Here is a 23,153-nt window from a genome sequence, read left to right as displayed (position 1 = left end):
ACAAAGAGAAATAAAAGGTATCCAAATTGGCAACGAAGAAGTCAAACTCTCTCTCTTCGCAGATGACATGATTCTTTATATGGAAAACCCCAAAGACTCCACCCCCAAACTACTAGAACTCATACAGCAATTCAGTAATGTGGCAGGATACAAAGTCAATGTACAGAAATAAGTGGCTTTCTTTACACTAAGGATGAAAATACAGAATGGGAAATTAGAGAATTGATTCTATTTACTATAGCACCAAGAGCCATAAGATACCTGGGAATAAACCTAACCAAAGAGGTAAAGGACCTGTACTCGAGGAACTACAGAACACTCATGAAAGAAATTGAAGAAGACACAAAAAGTTGGAAGACTGTTCCATGCTCTTGGATTGGAAGAATAAACATTGTTAAAATGTCTATACTGCCTAGAGCAATCTATACTTTTAATGCCATTCCGATCAAAATTCCACCGATATTTTTCAAAGAGCTGGAGCAAATAATCCTAAAATTTGTATGGAATCAGAAGAGACCCCGAATTCCTAAGGAAATGTTGCAAAACAAAAACAAAACTGGCGGCATCACGTTACCCGATTTCAAGCTTTACTACAAAGCTGTGATCACCAGGACAGCGTGGTACTGGCATAAAAACAGACACATAGACCAGTGGAACAGAGTGGAAAGCCCAGATATGGACCCTCAACTCTATGGTCAAATAATCTTCAACAAAACAGGAAAAAATATACAATGGAAAAAAGACAGTCTCTTCAATAAATGGTGCTGGGAAAACTGGACAGTGATATGTAGAGGAATGAAACTCGACCATTCTCTTACACCGTACACAAAGATAAACTCAAAATGGATAAATTACCTCAACGTGAGACAGGAATCCATCAGAATCCTGGAGGAGAACATAGCCAGTAACCTCTTCGGTATCAGCCACACAACTTCTTTCAAGATATGTCTCCAAAGGCCAAGGAAACAAAAGCAAAAATGAACTTTTGGGACTTCATCAAGATCAAAAGCTTCTGCACAGCAAAGGAAACAGTCAACAAAACAAAAAGGCAACCCACGGAATGGGAGAACATATTTGCAAATGACATTACAGACAAAAGGTTGATATCCAGGATCTATAAAGAACTCCTCAAGCTCAACACACACAAAACAGATAATCATATCAAAAAATGGGCAGAAGATATGAACAGACACTTCTCCAACGAAGACATACAAATGGCTATCAGACACATGAAAAAATGTTCATCATCACTAGCCATCAGGGAGATTCAAATTAAAACCACATTGAGATACCACCTGACACCAGCTAGAATGGCCAAAATTAGCAAGACAGGAAACAACGTGTGTTGGAGAGGATGTGGAGAAAGGGGAACCCTCTTCCACTGTTGGTGGGAATGCAAGTTAGTGCAGCCACTTTGGAGAACAGTGTGGAGATTCCTGAAGAAATTACGAATAGAGCTTCCCTATGACCCTGCAATTGCACTGCTGGGTATTTACCCCAAAGATACAGATGGAGTGAAAAGAAGGGCCATCTGTACCCCAATGTTTATTGCAGCCATGGCTATGGTCGCCAAACTGTGGAAAGAACCAAGATGCTCTTCAATGGATGAATGGATAAGGAAGATGTGGTCCATATACACAATGGAGTATTATGCCTCCATCAGAAAGGATGAATACCCAACTTTTGTAGCAACATGGATGTGACTGGAAGAGATTATGCTGAGCGAAATAAGTCAAGCAGAGAGAGTCAAGTATCATATGGTCTCCCTTATTTGTGGAGCATAACAAATAACATGGAAGACATGGGGAGATAGAGAGTAGAGGGAGTTGAGGGAAACTGGAAGTGGAGATGAACCATGAGAGACTATGGACTCTGAATAACTACCAGAGGGTTTTGAAGGGACGGGGGGGTGGGAGGTTGAGAAACCAGGTGCTGGGTAATAGGGAGGGCACGTACTGCATGGAGCACTGGGTGTGATGCCAAAACAATGAACACTGTTATGCTGTAAATAAACAAACAAACAAACAAACAAAAAAACATAAGATCATTTCAATAGATACAGAAAAATTTAAAAAATACAGCATCCATTCATGATAAATATTCTCAACAAGTTGGTTTACAGGAGACATAGCTCAACAAATAGAAACTATATATGAAAAATATGCAGTTCATATCCTTCTCAGTGGGGAGAAACTGAGAACATTTTCTCTAAGGTCAGGAATGATACAGGGATGTTTACTCTGTTATTTAACATAGTACTGGAAATCCTAGTCACAGTAATTAGACAACAGAAATAAGTAGAATACATCCAAACCAGTAATGAAAAAGTAAAACTTTCACTATTTGCAAATCTCATGATACTCTATATAGAAAACTCAAAGACTCTACCAAAAATTGATAGAACAGATACATGAATTTGTTAAAGTTTAGGGATATAGAATCAACATACAGAAATCGGTTGCATTTCAATAAACCAATAATGAAGCAGTAGAAAAAGAAATGAAGACATAAATTCCATTTACAATTGCACCAAAAACAATAAGATGCTTACGAATAAACTTAACCAAAAACTTAAAAGACCTGTACTGTGAATAACATAAAACACTGTTGAAAGAAATTGAGGATAAAACAGAGAAATGGAAAGATATTTCATGCTCATTAATTGGAAGAGAAAACATTGTTAAAATGTGTATACTACTTAAAGCAATATACACAATTAATGTAATACCTGTCAAAATACCAACAACATTTTTCACAGAGCAAGGACAAACAATCCTTACATTTGTATGGAGCTATAAAAGACCCCAAATAGACTAAGCAATTCTGAAAAAGAAAAATAAAGTTGGACACATTCCAATTCTGACTACAAGTTATATTACAAAGCTGTGGTGATCAAAACCCTGTGGTACTTGCACAAAACATAGATACATACATCAATGAAACAAAATAGAAAACCCATGAATGGACCCAAAACTATATGGTCAGTTAAACATCAAAGAAGCAGGAAATAATATCTGATGCATAAAATGACAATCTCTTTAACAAATGGTGTTGGGAAAACAAGAGAGCCACATGCAAAAGAATGAAACTTGATCACTTTCTTACACTGTACACAAAAATGAATTCAAAATGGATTCAATACCTAAATGAGAGATAGGAAACCATCAAACTCCTAGAGGAGAACACAGACAGTAAGGTCATTCACATTGGCTTTAGCAACTTCTTTCTAGATATGTATCCTGAAGCTAGGGAAACAAAAGCAAAAATAAATTATTGAGACTTCATGAAAAAAACAAAGAAAAAAGCTTCTGTACAGCAAAGGAAACAATCAACAAAAGTAAAAGGCAGTCTATGGATTGGGAAAAGATGTTTACATGACACCTGATAAAGTGTTAGTATCCAATATACAAAAATAATTTATAAATCTCAACCCCCCCAAAATAAACTCCCCAAAACATAATCCAATTAAAAATGGGCAGATTACCTGAATAGACATTTTTCCAAAGAAGAGGTACAGATTACTAATGGACACATAAAAAGATGCTCAACAGCAGTCATCATCAGGGAAATGCAAATCAAAACTACAATAAGCTATTACCTCACACCTATGAGAATGGCTAAAATAGACAACAAAAGGAACAACAGGTGTTGGTGAGGATGTGGATGAAGTAGAATCCTCTTGCACTGTTGGTGGGAGTGTGAATGGATGCAGCCACTCTGGAAAAGAGTATGGAGTTTCCTCAAAAAGTTGAAAATAGAAATACCCTGTGATCCAACTATTGCACTACTAGGTATTTAGCTAAAGAACACCAAAACACTAATTCAAAGGGATACATGCACCCCTATTTTTCTAGGGCATTATTTATAGTAACTAAGATATGGAAGCAGCCTAAGTGTCCATCACCTGATAAGTAGGTGAAGGAGAGGTAGTATTCATATGCACTGAAATATTATTCAGCCATAAAAAAATAATGAAATCTTGCCAGTTACAGTGATGTGGATGGAGCTAGAAAGTATTATGTTAAGTGAAATAAGTCAGTCAGAGAAAGACAAATACCATATGATTTCACTCATATGTGGAATTTAAGAAAAAAAATCAGATGACCATAGGAAAAGAAAAATCAGCAAAGCAAGGAACAGAATCTTCTTTCAGATCATTCCCTATATTATTTGTTTTATTTATTTGTTAATTTATTTATATATTTATTTATTTATATTATTTTGTTAGTCACCATAGAGTACACCATTAGTTTTTGATGTAGTGTCCCATGATTCACTGTTTATGTTTTTTAAGTGCTCCATGCAAATCATGCCCTCCTTAATACCCATCACCAGGCTAACCCACCCCCAACCCCTCCCCTCTAAAACCTTCAGTTTGTTTCTCAGAGTTCACAGTCTTTCATGGTTCATCTCCCCCACTGATTTCCTCCTTTCACTTTTCCCTTCCTTCTCCTAATGTCCTCCATGTTATTCCTTATGTTCCACAAATAAGTGAAACCATATAACAATTGACTTTCTCTGCTAGAATTATTTCACTTAGCATAAATTCTTCCAGTCCTATCCATGTTGATGCAAGAGCTGAGTATTCATCTTTTCTGATGGCTGAGTAACATTCCATTGTTTATATGGACCACATCTTCTTTATCTATTCTTCTGTTGAAGGGCATCTCAGCTCTTTCCACAGTTTGGCTATTGCGGACATTGCTGCAATTAACATTGAAGTGTATACGGCCCTTCTTTTCACAACATCTATATCTTTAGGGTAAATACCTAGTAGTGCAATTGCTGGGTCATAGGGTAGCCCTATTTTTAATTTTTTGAGGATCCTCCACACGGTTTTCAAAACTGACTGTACCACCTGGCATTCTCACCAGGAGTGTAAGAGGGTTCCCCTTTCTCCAAAACCTCTCCAACATTTGTTTTTTGCCTTGCCAATTTTTACCATTCTAACTGGTCTAAGGTGGTATCTCACTGTGGTTTTGATTTGAATTTCCCTGAGAGCTAATGATGATGAACATTTTTTTCATGTCACTGTTAGCCATTTGTATGTCTTCACTGGAGAAGTGTCTGTTCATGTCTTCTGCCCATTTTTGGACTTGATTATTTGTTTCTTTGGTGTTGAGTTTGAGAAGTTCTTTATATATCTTGGATATCATCCCTTTGTCTGTAGCATCATTTGAAAATATCTTTTCCCATTCTGTGGGTTGCCTCTTTGTTTTGTTCACTATTTCCTTTGCTGTGCAGAAGACCTTTATCTTGAGGAAGTCCCAAAGGTCATTTTCACTTTGTTTCCATTGCCTTTGGAGACGTGTCTTTTTTTAAGATTTTATTTATTTATTTGACAGACAGAGATCTCAAGTAGGCAGAGAGGCAGGCAGAGAGGGGGGGAGGAAGCAGGCTCCCTGCTAAGCAGAGAGCCTGATGCGGGGCTCCATCCCAGGACCCTGAGATCATGACCTGAGCTGAAGGCAGAAGCTTAAGCTACTGAGACATCCAGGCACCCCTGGAGACATGTCTTGAAGGAAGTTTCTGTGGTCAGTGTCAAAGATGTTACTGCCTATGTTCTCCTCTAGGATTTTGATGGATTCTTGTCTCACATTGAGATCTTTGATGCATGTTGAGTTTATCATTGTATACAGTGTAAGAGAATGGTCAAGTTTCATTCTTCTATATATAGAAGAATTGACTCTTGTTTTTATCTGTCCAATTTTCATTTAATGAAGAGACTATGTTTTAATGAAGAGACTGTCTTTTTCCCACTGGATATTCTTCTGCTTCGATGAATATTAGTTGACTACAGAGTTGAGGGTCCATATCTGTACTCTCTATTCTGTTCCACTGATGTTTGTGTCTGTTTTTGTGCCAGTACCATGCTGTATAGCTTGAAATTATGCAATGTGATGCCCCCAGCTTTGTTCTTCTTTTTCAGCTTTTCCTTGGGGAGTCAGGGTCTTTTATGGTTCCATACAAATTTTAAGATTGTTTGTTCCAGCACTTTGAAAAATTCTGATGATATTTTGATTGGGATGGTGTTGAAAGTATAGATTGTTCTGGACAGCATAAAAATTTTAACAATGTTTATTCTTCTATCCATGAGCATAGAATTTTTTCCATCTTCTTGTGTCTTCTTCAATTTCTTTCATGAGTGTCCTGTAATTCCTTGAGTATAGATCATTTACCTCTTGAGTTACATTCATTCCTAAGTATCTTATGGGTTTTGGTGCTATTGTAAATGGAATGAATTCTCTAATTTCTCTATCTAGAGTTTCATTGTTAGTGTATAAGAAAGCAACTGATTTCTGTGCATTGATTTTTTTATCCTGGCACAATAATGAATTTCTGTATGAGTTCTAGTAATTTGGAGGTGGAGTCTTCTGGTTTTCCACATAAAGTATCATGTCATATGTGAAGAGAGAGAGAGTTTGACTTCTTCTTTGCCAATTTGAATACCTTCTGTTTCTTTTTGTTGTCTGATTGCTGTTGCTAAGACTTCTAGTACTATATTGAACAATAGTGGTGAGAGTGGGCATCCTTGTCATGTTCCTGATCTGAAGGGAAAGGATCTCAGCTTTTCCCCACAGAGAATGATATTCGCTGTGGGTTTCTCATAGTTGGATTTTATGAAATTGAGGAATGTTCCCTCTGTCCCTATGCTCTGAAGAGTTTTAATTGGGAAAGAACGATGTATTTTGTCAAATGTTTTTTCTGCATCAATGAGAGGACCATGTGGTTCTTTTCTCTTATTGATTTGTTCTATCACATTGATTTGTGAATGTTGAACCACCATTGCATCCCAGGGATAAATCCCCCCTGGTCGTGGTGGATAATCTTTTTAATGTACTTTTGGACCCTATTGGCTAGGATCTTAATAATTTTGGCATCCAAATTCAACAAGGATATTGGTCTGAATTTTTCCTTTTTGATCGGCTTGTTGGCTGGTTTTGGGGTTGAGTTAATGTTGACTTCATAGACGGAGTCTGGATTTTTTTTTGTTTCTATTTTTTTGAAATATCTTCAGGAGAATAAATATTATTTCTTCTCTGAATGTTTGGTAGCATTCCCCAGGGAATCCAGCAGGTCCTGGACTCTTGTTTTTGGGGAGGTTTTTTATCACTACTTCAACCTCATGCTGGTTATTGGTCTATTCAGGGTGTCAATCTTCCTGTTTCATTCTTGGAATTTTATAGGTTTCCAGGAATGCATCCATTTATTCTTGGTTGCTTAACTTTTTGGCATATAGCTATTGATGATAATTTCTGATGATTGTTTCTATTCCCTTGGTGTGAGTCATGATATCTCCCCTTTCAGTAATAATTTTATTAACTGGGGTCATCTCATTTTTTACTTCTGGGTAAGTCTGGCCAGTGGTTTATCGATCTTCCTAATTGTTTCAAAGAAACAGCTTGTAGTTTCATCGATTTGCTCTACTCTATTTCTGGTTTCTAATTAATTGATCTCTGTTCTAACCTTAAACATTTCTCCTCTTGTGTGGGGCTTAGGCTTAATTTGTTCTTTCTCCATTTCTTTAAGGTGTAAAGTTAATTTGTGTATTCAAGATTTTTTTTTTTTTTTTGAGTGAGGTTTGGATAGGTATGTATTTTCCCCTTAGGTCCACCTTTACTGTATCCAATAGGCTTTGGACCTATGTGTTTTCATTCTTATTGGTTTCCCCAAATTGTTAAAGTTCTTTGATTTCCTGGTTGACCCAATCATTCTCAAGCAGGATGGTCTTTAGCTTCCAAGTATCTGAATTTCTTCCAAACTTTTTCTTGTGATTGAGTTCAAGTTTCAAAGCCTTGTCATCTGAGAATATGCAGGAAATAATCTCAGTCTTTTGGTATCATTTGAGACCTATTTCGTGATCCATTATGTAGTCTATTCTGGTGAGAGTCCCTCGTGCACTCGAGAAGAATGAGTATTCTGTTATTTTATGGTAGAATGTTCTGTATCTATGAAGTCCCACAGGTCCAGTGTGTCATTCAAAGAACTTGCTTCCTTATTGATTTTCTGCTTAGATGATCTGTCTATTGCTGAGAGTGGAGTGTTGAGGTCTCCTATAATTAACATATTATTATTAATATGTCTCTTTATTTTGGTTAACATTTGACTTATGTAGTTGGTTGCTCCCATGTTAGGGAATATTTATAATAGTTACATCTTGTTACATGGATCCTGGAAGGATCATATAATGTCCTTCTGTATCTCTAACTACCATCTTCAGCTTAAAATCTAATTTTTCTAATATGATAATTGCTACACCAGCTTTCTTTTGTGGCCCATTGGCACGAAAGATTGTTCTCCATACCTTCACTTTCACAGTCTGGTTGTATCTTTAGGCTCAAAATGCTTCTCTTGTATACAGCATATGAATGGGTCCTGCCTTTTTTTTTTTTTTAAAGATTTCATTTATTTATTTGACAGACAGAGATCACAAGTAGGCAGAGAGGCAGGCAGAGAGAGGAGGGGAAGCAGGCTCCCTGCTGAGCAGAGAGCCCCATGTGGGGCTCGATCCCAGGACCCTGGGATCATGACCTGAGCTGAAGGCAGAGGCTTTAACCCACTGAGCCACCCAGGCGCCCCAAGGGGTCCTGCCTTTTTATCTAATCTGCAACCCTGTGCTGATTTATAGAAGCATTTAGGCTTTTCATATTGAGAGTGATTATTGAAAGATACAATTTATTGTCATCATGTTGACCGTGAGGTCCTTGTTTCTATAGATTTTCTCTGTAATTTTGTGTTCCATATCACTCTTGGAGTTTTTATCTTTTTATAGAAACCCCCTTAATATTTCTTGCAGAACTGGCTTAGTGGTCACATATTCTTTCAGTTTTTGCTGGTCTTGGAAGATCTTTATCCCTCCATCCATTCTACATGACACTCTTGCTGGATAAAGTATTCTTGGATGTATGTTCTTCTCATTTATTACCCTGAATATGCCCTGGCACCCCTTTCTGGCTTGCCAGATCTCTGTAGACAGGTCTGATTTTATTTTCATGTTCCTCCCTCTGTATGTAAAGAATCTCTTCCCCTTAACTGCCCTTAAGATGGTTTCCTTGCTTTTAAGATTTGTGGGTTTTACTATTGCATGTCTGGGGGTTGGTTTATTCTCCTTGATCTTGTGAGGTGTTCTCTCTGCCTCTAGGACATGAATGCTAGCTCAGTCTCCAGATTAGGGAAGTTCTTAGCTATGATTTGCTGAAATCTTCAAGTCCTCTCTCTCTCCACCACCTCAGGGATCCCAATAATTCTGACATTGGTACGTTTCATGGTGTCATTTATTTCTCTAATTCTGTTTTCATAAATTCTAAACTGTTTGTTCCAGACCTCCTCCTAATCCTTCTTTTCTATCAGTTTATCTCTAGATAAGTATTTGTTCTTCTTCCTCATTTATCCTGGCTGTTAGAATGTCTAGATTAGACTGGATATCATCGATAAGAATTTTATGTTCTGCCATATTAGCTCTCACTTCTGCCCTTAAAGAATCTATGTTGCCATTAATGGTTTTCTCCAGCCTAGCTATTGTCTCCATAACTGTTACCCTGAAGTCTATTTCTTTTTTTTTTTTTAAGATTTTACTCATTTACTTGACAGACAGAGATCACAAGCAGGCAGAGAGACAGACAGAGAGAAAGGGGGATGCAGGCTCCCTACCGAGCAGGGAGCCTGATGTGGGACTCGATCCCAAGACTCTGAGATCATGACCTGAGCCAAAGGCAGAGGCTTTAACCCACTGAGCCAGCTAGGCGCCCCCTGAAGTCTATTTCTGACATCTTGCTTATATCCATATCCATTAGTTCTGTGGCAGAGGTCACAGTCTCTGAATTTTTCCTGTGTTGGTGGTTCCTCCTCCTAGTCATTCTGTTAATGGGTGGTTGAGGGAAGGTACAGAATCTAAACTCTTGACCACAACCCAAGCAAGATGAACCTGCTTTATAGGGAACTTAGGGTTGCTGGCCTCTCATTCTTTCAGCTGGTCTTCTGAGGGAGGGACCTGTGCTTAGGCTACCCAGTTGAGCAGAGTTGCCCTGCTCCTGGTGGGGGGGTGGGCTCAGGGAAAACGGGTTTGGGGAGGCTTTTGTTCTCTGGCAGCTTTCCCTGGTGGATTTCTGTGTCTCTTCCAAGATTCAGAGCAGAAGTGACCATATGCAAACTTCTGTCTCAGAACAGAGATCAAAGCTTGTTCCCTAGAAAGCCTTCCAATACACACTGACTCTGTTTTTGTCTGTGTTGCTAAAAATTGCAGCATCCTGTGTTGTACACCCCACAGCCACACTCTCAGCCCTCATTTCTGGGTCTAGGCATGTCTCTGCCCTTTGTGCTTCTTAAACTACCATCTGCCCCCTATTTGCATGCATTCCCCTGCAGCTCCAGGTTTCAGTCCAGGGTACTGCCTTAAAGTCCTTTTCCCACCACCACTGGTTTGTGAGTCTGTGCCCAGTACCCAGCGCAGGAGACTTCTGAGCTCCAGTGGCATGCAGGGTCCCAGAGGTTCCCTCTCCTTTCTGTTTGTCTTCTGATATCTGCCCACAAAATCATGGTTCCCTGCTTCATACATCAAAACTAATAATCAGAGATATTCTGTTGGTATAAATCAAGATATATCTTCTTACATCTCAGGCTGATGTCATGGGTTTTTAGAGTGGTCTCATAGATATCCAGATCAATTCAGGGACCAGTTGAAATAGAGTCTCCAATTCCCCCATCATATTGCCACCACCCCAAGAAACAGACTCTTAACTATAGAGAGCAAACTGATGATTACCAGAGGAATGGTGGGTGAAAGGATTGGTTAAGTAAGTGATGGGGTTGAAGGATTCCACTTATGATGAACACAGAATGATATATGGAACTGTTGAATTACTACAGTGTGCACCTGAAACTAATATAACAATATAAGTTAGCTAACTGGAATTAAAATGACAACTTAAAAAAAAGTAATAATATAAAAAAAAGGTTAACAGTAGAACTACCCTATGATCCAGTAATTGTACTGCTGGGTATTTACCCAATGAGGGGACACACGCACTCCTATGTTTATAGCAGCATTATTTGCAGTAACCAAGAATAGAGAAGCAGCCTAAATGTTCATTGACTGAAGAATGATTAAGAGGATTATATATAATTATATAGTATATAAATATTACTTACATATTTAACCATATTTAGTCATAAAAGAGAATGAAATCTTGCCATTTTCAACAACATAGATGGAGCTAGAGAGTATAATGCTAAATGAAATAAGTCAGTTAGAGAAAGAAAAATACAATAAGATTTCACTTGTATATGGAATTTAAGAAACAAATCTAATGAGCAAAGGAAGGAGAGACAGTGAGGGAGAGAGAAAAGTCAAAAGTGGACTCTTAATTATAGTGAACAAACTGATGGTTACTAGAGGGGAGTTTGGTAGAGCAGGGTTAAATAGGTGATGAAGATTAAGGAATGCACTTGCTGTGATGAGCTCCAGGTTTTTATGGAGGTGTTTAATGGCTGTATTATGTACCTTAAGCTAATATAAAACTATATGTTAACTAATTGGAATTAAAATAAAAACTGCAAAAAAGGAAAGAGTACAATACTTGCCATGAAATATTGTAAGTACCAAATGAATTAATCTATGAAAACTGTTAGTACAGTGCATGGAAGAGTAAAAGACCAAGAGATAGCAGCTATCATTTTTATTGTTGTTATTGTATGTATAGCGTAGTTTGATTTTTAAAAATCTGAAATGATGTAAACATCAAATCTAACAGTGCTCATGTCACAATTGAGGAAGCTGAAGTTCATATTTAACTTGTTCAAATTCTCAGAATGAAATAGATGCAGAGCCAGGCCCTTTTCTATGTTTCCTGACTTCCTCTTCAATGTTCTTCTCAAGGCTACTGATCCCACTGTAGGACTGCAATTCTTCCTCAGAGAAATGTTGTGCATGTTTTCTGGGACATTTATCTTCGCATTTAGAGGGTCTTAACAAGAGGTCGGAGACAGTTCAAAAATACAGTCACCATGCCAGACAGAGATTGACACTAGTCCAATGAGGCATGGGTTTTCAGCTTTTCATTAGGAAATGCCGTAAAAGGGAGGGGTATGTGTGTGTGTGTTAAGGTGTCAGTTGTAAAATACAAAAGAGGGGCTCTCCAAAGATCAGGGTTCTCTGAGTGAGGAACCTAATGGAAAACAATGACTAGAATTGCAAATGAGGTAGACTGAATGAAATAACCAAATATCCAGGGAAACCCAGACAAGATGGGCTGAATCTAGGAGACAGAGGTGTTAACAGAATTCCATGTAACAATGTTGAAGCCTGAAATGCTGGACTCTCATCTTAACCTTTTCCAGTCCCAAATCATCTGTATGTAACTATCCCTTGGCAAGCATGTGGAGGAGATACTGTCTGTGCTTAGGGTCTCACTGCCCCTTTCCGCAAAGCTCACCCCTCCCCTGGCCAAGGCCTCTCTTAGTCCTCCAATTAAAAAAGAATAAGCCAAGTTTAGACTTTACTTATATTTTGGTATGAATTTTTTGGATGTATTCTCCTTTTAGAGGTGTTCATATTTTCAATATTTAATAGACTTTGAGCAGTGCCAAAGTTAGGAGTAGACTGTTGGTGAAATTAAACTCTGGGGCTTGTGAAGAGAAGAAATTAAGCTTCTTAGTAAGTCTAATGCCTATCACTTGCTGATCACAGATACGTACCAATTAAAAGTCATTGAAAAGTTAACCTAATAGAGCATACCACTACCAGGTCAATGGGTAAGTACATTGTATGTTAAACTTAACTTTCCCTTTAAGAAATAAATAATAGGGGGCATCTGGGTGTCTCAGTGGGTTAAAGCCTCTGCCTTTGGCTCAGGTCGTGATCTCAGGGTCCTGGGATCGAGCCCCACATCGTGTTCTCTGCACAGCGGGGAACCTGCTTCCCCCTCTCTCTCTGCCTGCTTCTCTGCCTGCTTGTGATCTCTCTCTTTCTCTGTTGAACAAATAAATAAAATCTTAAAAAAAGAAATAAATAATAGAACCCAAATTAGCACTAAAGGGAACAATTACCACCAAAGAGGTGGAACTATTGGAGAAAGTGATTCAAAGAGCTTCCTGTATATGAGATATGGGAGTATATATTCCCATAACAACTTTATCCATGGGCTTGAGAAATATTTAAGCTTTGATCTGTATAATGTTCTTTCAAACACTTAATCTCTTATACTCTGAAGCCCACAGGCACCCACGCCCAACACTCTGTTCATTTGCATAGGTGTATAAGGCAGGAGTTAACAGTATGATTGCTGAATATTGCATAGGTCAGCAATGTTGATCTCTCCTCCCCAGGACCACCAGAAAGGAAAATACCCCTATACTGAAAGAATAAAATTCATCCCAAATGTTACTCCCCTAACCTCTGATTTTTGTGGAAGAAACCAAAAATAAACACAGCCTGGGAGATCAAAGACCAGAGAACATTACTGACTCCATGGAAAGTCAAGTCAATACCCTAGCAAGGGGAGGAACTTCTTCATTCCCACTGAACCTCCAATCCTAGGCAGGGGACAGAGGGTTACTCACATGATTTATGCTGAAATAGGGAAGGAAGGACAATGTGAGATGGGTATGGGAGTCCAAGTGAGAGATATAGAGAAGGAAGGGAAGTGAGCAGGCACAGACGCTAGCAGCCTTCAGAGGTTCAAGCCTTTTTGACAGCAGGAAGTTAGAAGAAAGGAGAAGAGTGGTTCTGGCTGTGATGGGGCTCTTATTGGGCCTCCTGCTTCTGGGCCACCTAACAGTGGTCACCTATGGTAAGGTGGCAAATGGGGACCTGGTTACCACTGCTGGCACCAGTAACAAGCTGGGGGTTTGGGATTTAATGGCTACTGGGGAAAGCCTATTCCTGTTGAATAGTTGAATGTTCTCAGACAATGCTGCAGACTCTCTCAGCTTTGGGTAGTTGAAGCCTGCTGAAGAAGCCAGGAGGTAAGTTTGGATAGAAATTGAAAAAGATCTTTTCCTAAAAAACAAGCACATGATTTTTCTAGTACTTGTCATATCTCAGGGACATTAAGAAGGTGGCCAATGACACCCAAATCCCTCCTCCATCTTATTTCACCTGAAATTCTGCCATTTTACCTTAACCCTTCTGTCTCCAGGTCTTGATCCCTGTTAATATATATAACCTTCAAAGAAAGAATGTTGTCTAAGAGCAAGATTGGACCTTAAAAGTAACATAGACCTAATGCTTTGCTGTTATGAACTTTGCTCAAAATATCTGTTCACATACTTCCAGTGACTGAGAGTTGATGATTTTCCCAGACTATCTAGTCTATCCAGTCTAGTCCGGGGCATTTACAAATGTTAAGATGTTCTTCCTTGAGTTAAACTATATCCACTTCCTTGTGGCTTCCATCCTAAGGCCCCAGCTCTCTTTCTTAGAGATACATAGAACATATCTACTCCCTCGATGCTGCGACAGCCCTTTAGAGTTCTAATGGCAGACATCGTGTCCTCTTGATTCATCTCTTCTCCAAGATAAACTAGCCCTAACTCCTTCAACTGGTCTTCACAGAACTTGTTTCTTCCCATCTCTTTGGGTAACTCATTTCCCTGTGAATATAGCCCAGTTTGTCCAGGCTACTTCTGGGAAATTAATGCTGGAGATTACAAATCTACATAGATAGATTATATATATATATGTGTGTGTGTGTGTGTGTGTGTGTGTGTGTGTGTGTGTGTATACATATATATACATATATATATATAGAGAGAGAGAGATTAGATAATAGATAGATAGATGATAGATAGATAGATAGATAGATAGATAGATGATAGATAGATAGATATCTCCAAAAAGAGGTCTTAATATCCCTATCCCATAGAAGCATTATTTCTTCAGGTATTTCTCCATCCTCTTTTATATCCCTGAGAATTGAAATAGACTTTTAGGTAACTAAGTCTAAGTAATTGCTAAGTGAGACCCAAGGTACAGCAAAGGGGTTTTTGCTGCATATCTACTTATTACATATCTTTACAGGGAGAGGCCAGATATTTGTTAGTTTGGTGTCCCTTATGTGGTCAGAAAGAACATCTTTTCATAGCTGACTCAAATTATGCCAACTCTATCCTGGGGCTATGTGACCAATCAAATTCTAGAGCCTCAAAGCCAAAAAGGATACTAAATTAAGTCACCTGAGAGGGAGAAGAATGTTCTCCAGGCCACAGAGCATTAGTGGCAGAGCTAATACTATTAAATAATACATGGATTTTTGCAAATACAATATTTTCATTCTCTAACATGTTTTAGAGGGTCCCTTTTTACCTTCTCCAAATCTGTTTGTTTGAGCTGATACTTACAGAGGCAGGACTAGGGCTCAGGAGAACATGCTGTACATGTTAAAGTTAAATCATGTGTGTACATGTGAGTGCTTTCATGTATATCATTCCATTCTCAGCCTGTGAGAGCCTCTAGCCCTGGAAACAGGTCTTCCTTTTATGTGGAGTTTAACACTATATATAGTTTAACACTATAGACCTAAAGCTCAGGACATACTGAATGGCCAATAACAGATTCCCACTCCCTGGATCTCAGCGTCTCCATTCTATTTGTACAGTGAGGGAATCAATTTGCTGGCCTCAAACAGCTCTGCCAGCTGAACATCTCTGTATGACTGTAGCTTCACTTTTAAAAAGCTTCTAGGGGGCAGAAACAGCTACTCTATCAAAGCACATGTTGAAATAATCATAGTAAAATAAATCCCAAACATTTCTATTTTATAAACATTAAAAATATTTTATAAAGCTACTCTATCCAGCACCTACTGAATACCAGCCATTATTGTAGGTTTTTTTTCACACCTATAATCTCATTTGCTCTTCAGAATAACCCTCCATGGAAGGTATATTATTAACCTCCATTTTATTGCTAATGACATGAAGATCAGACAGGTTTAGCAATTTACTCAGGGTCACATAGAGACATGGTGACATGGGTCACATGTTAAGACAGATCTTGGACTACTACACCATGTGCTCCTTCACTATACTTCTGACATCACTAGGTGCTTCTATTCAGTGTTTCTCTAGGCTTTCTGAGAACCAAAGGATAGTTGGAAGGTGTAAGTCAATTCTATTGAGGTTACCTTCACTTTGGAGATCAGAGGATATGTGTGTGATGCCCTGTGCCTACCATATACTGTCTCTGTGATACTAATGAAGCAGGAGGATAAAGAGGAGACAAGAAAAGGAGGAGGAAGAATAGAAGCCAGATGGAAAGATGAGTTGAATGAAGGAAAGGCAAAGGAAGGAGGGGAGAAGTAAATGGAGAAAAACATGTAATTCTTGGAAGTCTGGTTAACTCTGCTCCATGACCCTATTCTGGAATGTAGGAATCAAGCCTGACCTACTTTTAGCAGTGACTTTCAAGATTGAGAAATTGAGACTAGCTATTCTTACAATTGACAGACCAGAGTGGGCTCTGTGAGAGTCCCCAGGGAGTTCCCAGAGAAGGTAATGCAAACCAAGCCTTGCATTTCCTCCAAAGTCAGAGGAAACACATACATACACATAGACGAAGGCATTTTCAGCTGTTCCAGATATCTCCACAACAGAATGTTGCTTTGTTGTAAGAAAAAGAGAGAGAATGCTTTTCAGAGGAGGAGTGGGGGATTTGTGAGAGTTGTAAAAAAAATGATGGTAAAGATCATATTAAACTGAAAGACTCAGATGGCTTTCATGGGGCTTAAGGCTGATATGTGTGTGCTTTAAGTGACACATGCATGTTCATGATGATTATAAGCTGCATCTGCATGCATATGGAGGCCTGAACTAGCAATAGCACAGTGAAACACCACTATCTGGTGAAAGTTCACTAACAGCTAGAAAATGTAATTATTTAACTTTCATTTCCATTATACCCTATTAGCATTGAACGATCTAGGATTGAAGGGACCTTAAAGAGTAATGTTGTCCAAGACCCAAACAAAGATCAGAACTTCTCCCAGACTGCTTAGTTCATCAATAAAAAACTCTGATTAATTACAAAGTTCACTGTTAGGACAAACCAAAATCTGACCTACTGCACTCCCATTCGTGGGTCTGAGTTCTGCTCCCTGCCCAATCTGAAACCCTCCAGAGACTATGTGGTGAATTTAGCAACATGGATTCATGTTTATTTATTATTTTCTACTCAAGTTTTTATATTGGTCAAAATATGCTAGTGATGTTGTAAGAATCTCTGGTGAGCAAAGGCTAGAGGCCTGGTACTTGGTACATGGCATTAAATTCTGGAAGCTAGAAGGCATGCTCCTACCCTACCATCTGTTTGACTGAAGTCTGAGAATCCTAGGCTACCTAAACAGGCATTTATTCAGTAATATTTCACATTTTGAACCTCCTTCTTCTAGGACAGAGATAAATTAATTGTCTACATATAATACCTCACTCCTGGTTGGAGTTAAATAAAACACAAAATCCTCAAAATAAGAGCTTAAAAAAATAAGAGGTTATGAATGAAAATTTCTCTTTTTAAGTTTTTTTTTTTCAAAGATAGAAAGAAAGAGCATGAGCAGGGAGAGGAGCAGATGGAGAGGGAGAAGAACACTCCTCACTGAGCAGGGAGCCCGATGCAGGGCTCAATCCCAGGACCTCAGGATCATAACCTGAGATGAAGACAGACACTTAACTGACTGAGATACTCAGGCACCCCGAATGAAAATTTCTAATAGGAAGTGATGCCTCTCAACACTACCAAATCCTGTCGCCTATGTTTCCCTCCCCCACACACCAAGGAAGAATCTCCTTTCGGTCCTACTACCATTCCTACCACAGTCAGCTTTAGGATTTATTCAGACCCTTTTCCTTTCCTGATATTTCCCTCTCCATTCCTCCTCAAGATAGAATTTTCCAATGTACCTTTGGTGAAATCTAAGAGAAACCAAAAGGGAAATAAAGAGGAATCAGGAAAAAAAAAAGGTCAGGCATACAAAGGGAGGATTTCAAACTTAACAATAACTAATGATTTTGTTAAACACAAGTACTTTAACACAAGTTTCCACCCTCAGAATTGCCCTGTATGTGTCCAGCCTCCCTTCCAGAGAAGAGCTTAGGGTCAGGGACCCAAATACTGAGCTTTTCTGAGGAGTAATGGGGAATAAGCAGGGAATATGGCCCTTTCTTTCCTAGCCCTACAGCACAAACCTTTCTCCAGGTATATAATTACATAATAAAATGGGCCAGACACAACTGTTCAGCATTTGTTCCTACACTTCTTTTGGAAAATATTGAAAGAGGTTCTTTTTCATAGACTTACAGAACTTCAGAGCTTAAAGAATCCTTAGACATCATTCCATTCAAACTCTCTACATTATAGATGAAGAACATGGGTCCTTGTGGTACAAAGTGACTTATCCAGGGTCATCTCACAACAAGGCAGTGACAGGGAAGGAACTTGAAACTGACAAGAGCCAAACAGTGTTAAGAGTTTTCCTTCTGAGGATGTGTTCTGATTTATGGGAAGGCAGGCAGAGAACAAAAGAGTACATGGAATCTGAAAGTATGATGGAAGAAAATTTTAGAGGTCTTTTTCAGAAGTCTTTTGAGATCTGCCACTGCCATCCTAGCTCCCAGGTGGGTGTGCCATCTATGTCTATTTTCTTCTTCCTCTTCAGGCCATCCCATCCTGGAAGCACCTGAGAGTGTGACAGGACCTTGGAAAGGGGATGTGAATATTCCCTGCACCTATGGTCCTCTGCAAGGCTACACTCAAGTCTTGGTAAAGTGGCTGGTACATCGTGGCTTGGATCCAGTCACCATCTTCCTACATGATTCCTCTGGAGACCATATCCAGCAAGCAAAATACCGGGGCCGCCTGCAAGTGAACCATGAGATTCCAGGAGATGTATCACTCCAGCTGAATACCCTGGAGATGGATGACCGGAGCCACTACACATGTGAAGTCACTTGGCAGACCCCTAATGGCAACCAAGTGGTGAGAGATAAGGTCATTGAGCTCCGTGTCCAGAAATGTGAGTGACTGTGATGATAGGAAAGCACTGATAGACAAAGACCAAATAGAGGACTCTAATACTAGAAAAGCTTTAGAAACCAGAGAATTTTGTTTACTTGTACACAGTCTTTCTTCAGTCATATGTGCTAATCAGGGAAAGTGCACCGGCAGAGGATCCTCAGGGTCATTACTCTCATAGTATAATTTAAGAAGTGTTGGGAAGGATTCCTGGCCTTCAAATCTCTATCCCTTCAAGCATCCCAGAAATTCTAGCATCCACACACTGGTTGCCCTCCTTGGACTCTGGATTTTAAAACTCATAAAAGTGAGTCTATCTATCTAGTCAGGATATTGGAGAGTAAATAGATGCTGACATAGAAGCTCTGGGGAAAGGGTTACTGGGGCTAGCCAAGATACATTTTGCTGACTTGACAATTTTATGAAAACCTGGCCCTGGTAATCCAAAACTGCAGATAATCCAAAAACTCTCTATATATATTTTTTTAAGTCAGTAGATTTTTAACTCCAAACAGTTATGTATAACATGTATAACACAAAACAGTATCTAATCTTCCAAACAAAACTATTTTTATTTACATTATCCTATTTCTTACCCTGTTCCAAGTTAGGAGCTCCTTTTAGTTCACTTTGCAGATATATAATTACCCCTATACCCAGCAAAGATGACTCAGCCTTGTCTTTACATATCCTTATAACTTCCCAGAGCCTCCTCTCTTGTTTTTCCTTTGCAGTCTCTGTTTCCAAACCCACAGTGACGACTGGCAGTGGATATGGCTTTACAGTGCCCCAGGGAATGAGGATTAGCCTTCAATGCCAGGCTTGGGGCTCTCCTCCCATCAGTTATGCTTGGTACAAGGAACAAACCAACAATCAAGAACCCATCAAAGTAGCAGTCTTGAGTACCTTACTCTTCAAGCATGCCATGGTGGCTGACTCAGGCTCCTATTTCTGTACTGCCAAGGCCCGGGTAGGCTCTGAGCAGCGCAGCAACACTGTGAAGTTTGTGGTCGAAGGTAAGCAACCCTTTCTCTTGGTGATCCTAGCAATGGACTACATTGCACTGGAGATACCTCAGTAGTGCCTTTATTCCATAGAACGAGTTTGTGTGTGTGGAGAGAGAGAGTGTGTTCTGGGTTGTACAGTTGCAAAGAAAAATTCTGGATTGATGATAATAAGGCTGGAGACAATGCCTGTCTTCTTATAAGAATCTTAAAAATGGCAAAGGGAAAAGTGACATTCTCTAAACAAATCATATTTGCCAGATACAATTCACAAGAACTCAACACACATTCTATAATTGAATCCCATGTCTATCTCATGAGATATCTATCACTATTCTCATTTTACAGAAGGAGAAACTGAAAACCAGAAGGTGTTTTTTTGCCCAGGAGTTCACAGTTAGGAAGTTCAAGTTGGAACCTGCACACAGATCACATACTCTTTCCATTATGTCTGATTGTCTCTTATGCTTGAATATTAGCTCCTGGTCACCCTTTGGAAACTTTTTTATTTGTTCTTTTTTTTTTCAGTATAGTTGACACACGATGTTACATTAGTTTCAGGTACATCACATAGTGATTTGACTAGTTTATAGATTATGTTATGTTCACCACATGTGTAGCTACCATTATATCACTACTATAATATCATTGACTATATTCATTTTGCTGTGTCTTTTTTCCTCTTTTATTCTCTAACTGGAAGCCTGTATCTCTCACGTCTCCTCACATATTTTGCCCATCTTCCCACTCTCCTCCCCATCAGTTTGTTCTTTGCATTTATAGGTCTGTTTCTACTTTCTGTTTATTCATTATTTTAGGTCCCATATATGAGTGCAATCACATGGTGTTTGTCTTTATCATTTATTTACTTGTTTGTTTGTTTATTTACTTATTTATGGAGAGTGACAGAGAAAGCACAAGCAAGGGAGGGGCGGGGACAGAGGCAGATGCAGAGGGACAAACAGACTCCCAGTGAAGCAGGGAGCCTGACCTGGGGCTTGATCCCAGGACCTCGAGACCATGACCTGAGCCAAAGTCAGACACTCAACCAACTGAGCCACCCAGTTCCCTAGTATTTCTTTCTTGGTCTGACATATTTCACTTAACATAATGTCCATCCATGTCTCAAATGGCATGATTTTATCCTCTATTATGGCTGTGCAATATTCCATTGTATGTATACACTACACCTTCCTTATCCATTTGTCTATTGATGGACATCTAGGTTGCTTCCATATTTTGATTTCTGTAAATAATGTTGCAATAAACACAGGGTGCATATATCTTTTCAAATTAATGTTTTTATTTTCTGTGAGTAAATTCCAAATAACAGAATTATTGGATCATATAGTATTTCTATTTTTTAAATTTTTTTAAAAAACCTCCATACTATTTTCCACAGTGGCTCTACCAGTTTACATTCTCACCAATAGTCTATGAGGGTGCCTTTTCTCCACAACACTTGTTATGTCTTGTCTTTTTGATTTTAGCCATTCTGACATGTGTAAGGTAATATCTTATTGCTCTTTTTGTTTTGTTCAGTGAGGATTTTTATTGTCATTTTATTGTTTGTATTTGAATTTGTTTCATGAAATAAAGTGCAGATATCTACATAGATTTTTAAGGACCACCCACCTCCCAATCTTCTTCCTAAAGTCAAATGCAAGTTCTGGTTGAGGTCTCAATGAAGATTGACTCTGGTTAATGCAGGTCTGGCTATTTCTTACAGCATTATCTTGGAAGCATTACAAATCATGTACATAAATATTGCAGGCTGGGGTTTAAATGAACAGCCCAGGAGTGATATTTTTAAATGAATCTTGTTGCCTTCCAAGAGATCACCTTGGAAGGGAAGAAACTTATTTCAACAAGATTGCCATTGCCCAGAACTGCTTTTGGGGACTTATCCTCAGAGCCACCTGAAAATTACTATCCTCACAAAATAGCACTGTATAAGGAAGATAAGCAAACTGGCTCTCACTACTTGTATTAGGAGACTAATGTTGGTTTGAGACTCCTGTATTTGCCTGGAAGCATTTGTTTCCCAAAGCTGAGTTGTAATGAGTATGTGTGTGCTATAGATCCTGATCTACCAGTTGTTGGGGGAACAAGGGCAATCTCACTCATAGAGAATTATATGGCCCAGTTCTCTGAGAGTTGACAGTATGGGCAAGCAGAGAGGACATAGCATGCCCAGAAAGTCCAAGAATGTATACTTCATAAAGACCTAAGTTGAGCATTCTCACCTTTCTGTGAGTTAGTTCCTAGCCCATCTGGGAAGGACCTGTCTTACAATATATCAAACCCTCTGCATTCTTTACTAAAGTTTAAGCTTACAGGAAACAAATCTGTTAGGCAGTGCTTACCATTGCCCCCTACTGATGAAAAAGGAAACTGGCTCAGAGAAGTTACTCTCAGCTTTGTACGCTTCCCTGCTCTTTGAGCCTTCTCTTTCCTTGTGTATGTCAACCTGGTTCTATGATTATGGTTCCCTGTTTCATCTCTGATGTACATAGCTCTCAACTGTCATTGCTTTGCCTTATCCTCTATGTTGTTCCTAACTTCTGGAATGGCCCTGTATGCTATACACTTCTTCACACTCTTGGACTGCTAAGCTCTCATAAAACAGACAGCAGATATGCATTGGTCTCAGTTTAGTTTCATGCTCTATGATGTCAAATCCCTATCTTCATGATGTTTACCAGTTTGCTCATTTTTGTCTCATTCCTGATATCACCTTTTCAGAACACTTTCACTTTATTTTATGCCTCCAGACCTGCTCTCAGAATAGGAGGTTAACCTCCTCCTTCTTTGAGAATATATCCAGAGCCACTTCAGTTGTGAATTCTATCAACTACCCTCTCTGCCTTGACATTTCCCTCCCTCTTCCTTCTTAGCCCACAGTAAGATGAGCCTGTCTTCTCTCCACAGCAAACCCTCCACCTGTGCATTTAACCTCAGATAATCTAATTTCCTAACCCACCTATTATTCTATGCCTAAGCCTAATATGTATGTATGTATGTATGTATGTATGTATGTATGTATTATAATTTGTATGTATTTAAGTCTAATATATATAAGACATATTTATATACATATATTTACATACATATATCTGTACATAACATCTGCCACTCCATCTCTC

The 23,153-nt window shown here is 38.9% G+C and overlaps 1 protein-coding gene across 2 annotated transcripts in view; it reads left to right on the top strand.

Annotated features, from left to right (window-relative positions):
• Positions 1 to 13,663: 13,663 nt before the first annotated feature.
• The window catches only part of VSIG4 (V-set and immunoglobulin domain containing 4), a 37,071-nt gene continuing 27,581 nt past the window's right edge, over positions 13,664 to 23,153 (top strand). For both annotated transcript variants that reach the window (XM_045994424.1, XM_045994425.1), the window contains exons 1-3: positions 13,664 to 13,787; positions 18,648 to 19,004; positions 19,738 to 20,019. In XM_045994424.1, coding sequence (XP_045850380.1) covers positions 13,733 to 13,787; positions 18,648 to 19,004; positions 19,738 to 20,019 — 694 coding nt within the window. In that variant the 5' untranslated portion in view covers positions 13,664 to 13,732. The remainder of the gene's footprint in view (positions 13,788 to 18,647; positions 19,005 to 19,737; positions 20,020 to 23,153) is intronic.

This window comes from Meles meles, chromosome X (genome assembly GCF_922984935.1).
Source record: "Meles meles chromosome X, mMelMel3.1 paternal haplotype, whole genome shotgun sequence".
Taxonomy (NCBI): Eukaryota; Metazoa; Chordata; class Mammalia; order Carnivora; family Mustelidae; genus Meles; species Meles meles.
This window is presented reverse-complemented; position numbering and strand designations above follow the sequence as displayed.